The sequence below is a fragment of the Octopus bimaculoides genome, chromosome 20 (assembly GCF_001194135.2).
Source record: "Octopus bimaculoides isolate UCB-OBI-ISO-001 chromosome 20, ASM119413v2, whole genome shotgun sequence".
Classification (NCBI taxonomy): domain Eukaryota; kingdom Metazoa; phylum Mollusca; class Cephalopoda; order Octopoda; family Octopodidae; genus Octopus; species Octopus bimaculoides.
The window spans coordinates 32192935-32197411 of record NC_069000.1 but is presented as its reverse complement, the minus strand read 5'-3'; the positions used below and the strand labels follow the sequence as shown (position 1 = coordinate 32197411).

The window sequence follows — 4477 nt, the reverse complement described above, 5'->3', positions numbered from 1 at the left end:
ATAATAGAAAGGATTACATGTCCTGCTCCTCCATCTCCCCAAAATTTAATAGAAACTTGTTACTAAAAGAATTAAGCTTTAAATTCAGGTTTTCAGTATTCTTCACTGCCTCTTTCTGTCCCTGTTTCTTTCTCTCTCGAGGTAACTCCATTTATAAATACATAGGTGTGTATGTGTGTGCGTGTTTGCGCACGCCTGAATATGCGCACGTGTGTGCATACGTGTGCGTATGTTTGTGTGTGTGTATGTGTGTGTGTGTGTGTGTGTGTGTGTGTGTGCCTCGGCATGTTTGTGCGTGTGTATGTGTGCGCGTACGTGTGTGTGTGTTTGTGTGTGTGTCCATCCATAAAAATAACAAACTAGCCTTTACATAAATACCAGAAAATACTTTACAAAATCAGTTTCCGTTATTCAACAAAACTCATCCACGACTTACATATTTCTAATGTTGCTACGGCTACATACATATATCCTAGTCTAGTAGTGGTGAGACATTTGTTGTCCATGGACCGTTCGAATCATATTTTACACTACGGAACGTCCATAGTTATTCGATGAATGTAAAAAATAATCTTACTGCTTTGCTGTTTTTATAATTAAATATTAGGAATTGCATAAAAAATAGTTGAAATATTTTGAGTATTGTAGCAGTGTAATCAGTTTATTGCACTTAAATTTTAACAAAAAGTCTTGTATGGATCCCAGTTGAGAAGCACTGCCCTCAAGTAATTTCAGTAAAAGCCAAAGATATTCTAATGATTCATAGTGGCCACAAAATGTTTACCATGCTATTACTATTACTACTACATCACTCGCCTGTCTTTTTCTGTATGTATATCCCTTCCTGCTACTCTAACAGTCAATGGCCTTCTGAATTAGTATTCTGTGTACGATCCCATTTTATTCAATTAATAAGTTTTGACATGGTACTATATGCGGCCGTCAAAATGATCGCTCTTCAATATTTCCACTGCTGGCGTCATACTAAAAGTTGTCGACATTAATACCACTTTAATTGAACAAGACATGGGTCGTAATGGTGGTGGTGGTGGTAGGAGGTCTGCGAATGAACATGATCTTTGACTGTAGAAAATTATTCTGCTAGTACTTAGTAAATACTTGCCTTTTATTTATTTATTTATTTTTCCGTTGATCACGTTTTGTTCTCTAGTGTCATCCAACGTCTGCAACTCACATTAGCAGAACTCACTAATTTAATGATTAGAGATTTGCAAAAATTAATAAGCATATGTTTGTCTAGAAAGTCTAAAAGGCCCATCAAGAAACATTCAACATGTCACACCTTCTACTCATGAACAATCTTCACTGCCTTCCAGCGTGACAGTATATTACGAGTATGAAATATATATGTCAGTAAAATAAGCAATTAAATATAAATGTGTCATAATGGCTCCAAATTTTGGCACAACATAGTAGTTTTTGAAAGGATGGGGGAAGTCGATTACATTGATCTCAGTAACTTGACTTTAACTTATTTTGTCGATCCCGAAGGAAGAACGTCAAATTCAACCTGGGCGAAATTTGAAATCAGAATGTTAAGACGGACGAAAAGACATTAATGTCTTGCATGGCATGCAAACGTTTCAGCTAGCTTATCGCCTTGATAAAGATTAGTCATAATGATTTCAAATTTTGTTACAAGGCCAGCAATTTAGGGGGGTGCAAGTCGATTACACCGACCCCAGTGCTCAATTGGTACTTATTTTATCAACCCCGAAAGTACGAAAGGCAAAGTCGACTTCAGCGGAATTTGGACTTAGTATGTAAAGGCGGATGAAATACCGCTAGCATTTTGCCCGGCGCGCTAATAATTCTGTCAACTCACCGTCTTAATATAGATTAGTGTTAATCCTTTCTATTATAGGCACAAGGTCTGAAATTTTTGGGAGGACGATGGTCAATTACATCGACCACAGTACTCAACTAGTACTCAATTTATCGACCCCGAAAGGATGAAAGGTGAGGTCGACCTCGGCGGAATTTGATCTCAAAATGCTAAGCATTTCGTCCAGGGTACTAACAAGTCTGCCAACTCGCTACGCTTATAGATTAGTGGTTATAACAAGAGTATAGGCAATCATAACCTAGTTCACTAGATCATCACTATCTTTAAAAACAAATTGTCTTAGTTTGAATCCAGTCAGAAGCCATATAGATAATTCAAAATGATGATAACCTATAACGATAAAATGCTGAGAAAAAGAAAACAGGAAACGCAGTGTAGATAGATATGATTATTGTGAATCTTAGGTGCTTATTTACGTGATACTAACGTGAAAACTTATCACTTTATTAACAGTATCTCTTTTCAGGCAATAGACTTTTTGACACCCGAGAATGGGCTGAAAAATTCATAGGCTGATCATGGAGTGACGGTAGAGCTGTGAAATTTTCCAGGTATTAATTTCAGCTTCTCTTATTTATAACTGCATTATTTCTTTACAGGTAAACTAATATCTAACTGTTCAAAGAACACTTCAAATGTAACTAGTGGTGGACAAAAATGGACAAAATTTGGCACTGTGGTGTTATCAAGTACCAGCAGGACACTTGTACTGACTTGATTGCTACATTAGGAGATGACACTCCAGCTTTATCAACAGTTCAAAAGTGGGCATCTGAATTTTGGAGGGGTGTGGGAGAGTTTTGAAGATGACCAACGTTTAGTTGTTTTGAAATTACCATCACCGAGGAAAACATTGAATCGTGTTCACCACAAGGTGATGCATGACAGGCGAGTGACTATAACATCATATAGCAAATCAAATAACTATTAGCATATTCTGCGAAAACGTTGAACCTTTTATGGACGATGAACATGGCGTGACAAAGGTTTCTGCTCGTCTTCTAGCATCTGATCAAAAGTGCACAAGGCTGCTCACACCACGTCAAAATCTGACAGGTACACTTGGGTTCCTTGAACGTTTCCTAACCCTGGGTATGTGTTAGGTTCATCACTTTGAGACAAAGAGACAATCCATGCAACAGAAACAACCCCCTCCTCACCTCTGCCGAAGTAGGCTAAGGTGGTTTCATCTACAGATATAAAGATGGCCTCAGATTTTTAGAATGCAAAATCATAGTATTTATTGACTATCTTCAAAAGAGCCACACCATAAATGGAGAGTACTATGTCAACTACTAGAGGCAGTTACTAAAGTCTATGAAGACCAGTACAAAATTCTTGGTATCAAAAGCTGCTGTGTGCAATTGTAGCTTTGAACTGATTGATCACCCTCTCTATTCTGATTTGGCCGCTTCTAACTATCATTTGTTAACTAATATGAAAAGACACTTGACTGGAGACCTATATCACTGCGATGATGATGATATCTCTGCTGTTGATGATTATTTTTTTGCCAACAGGATGAAAGCACTTCACCGATGGGATCAAAGCACCGCAACACAGACGTGAAAAGTGTGTAACTCGCAAGGGTGACTATAGTTGAAAAAATAAACTTCATTTGGCCACATTTCATGAGAGCCTCTAATGATTTCATACGTGTGTGGGTGTGCGTATGTGTGTGTATGTGTATGTTTGTGAGTGTGTGTGTGTGTGTATGTGTGTGTGTGTGTCTGTGTGTGTGTGTCTGTGTGTGTGTCTGTGTCTGTGTGTGTCCATGCATATATGCGAAATTCTTACCTTTTCAAATTCACAGAATTCTTCGTGTTTCCGAAGCTGCTCTAGATAGTTCATAGCATTCATGTAATTGAGGCAATAGACATGATAAACATCACCATCCTTGGAGTGACAAGAAAACTACAAATATAAAGAGAAGGCAAAGGGCATGAATAATAGATTATAAAAGTACTGATGGTCTCCACACAAATGAAAAATTATTATTATAACACGTAACGTGATGATGGCCTCTGGCATGTTAGCAACATAAGCCGAGCATTTAGTAGATTTATTGCTACCCATGAATACAAATTGGCTAAGTTTTAAGATACAATTTCACGAGACTTAGTGTAAAGTATTCCTTACTAGTATGGTTTGATTAACTGAGTTATTACGGTAGTATGTATGGTTTCCAAGTATGATTTATAACTGATGTATGAATTCATATATCGATATATTGCTGCATCAATCACACCAGTTGAGGAAGCTCGTAAACAACGCCAGTACTGTCTCATTGGCTCTCCTTTCAATGACTTATTATAAAATGCGCATGACACACACACACACACACACACACACACACACACACACACACACACACATACGTGGCTTCCCAACTACATGTTTCCGGATTCACTCCCACTGAGTGGCACCTTGCGTAGGTGTCAAGTATAGCCTTGGGTCGATTAAAGCTTTCTAAATGGGTTTGGTAGATGGAAACTGAAAGGAGCCTCTCGTATATATATATACGTCCTTTATTAATTTATATATAAATTAATAAAGGACTGGACCAGTGCGTGTGTTTATTACCGGCATAATGCCTCTCCCAAGGTTTAA

At 37.9% G+C, this 4477-nt stretch overlaps 1 protein-coding gene across 1 annotated transcript in view; it reads right to left on the bottom strand.

The window, feature by feature from the left end:
- LOC106877684 (pleckstrin homology domain-containing family G member 7) overlaps nucleotides 1-4477 on the bottom strand; it is a 183844-nt gene that overhangs the window by 45823 nt on the left and 133544 nt on the right. Inside the window, exon 9 of the mRNA XM_052974963.1 lies at nucleotides 3665-3781. Coding sequence (XP_052830923.1) covers nucleotides 3665-3781 — 117 coding nt within the window. The remainder of the gene's footprint in view (nucleotides 1-3664; nucleotides 3782-4477) is intronic.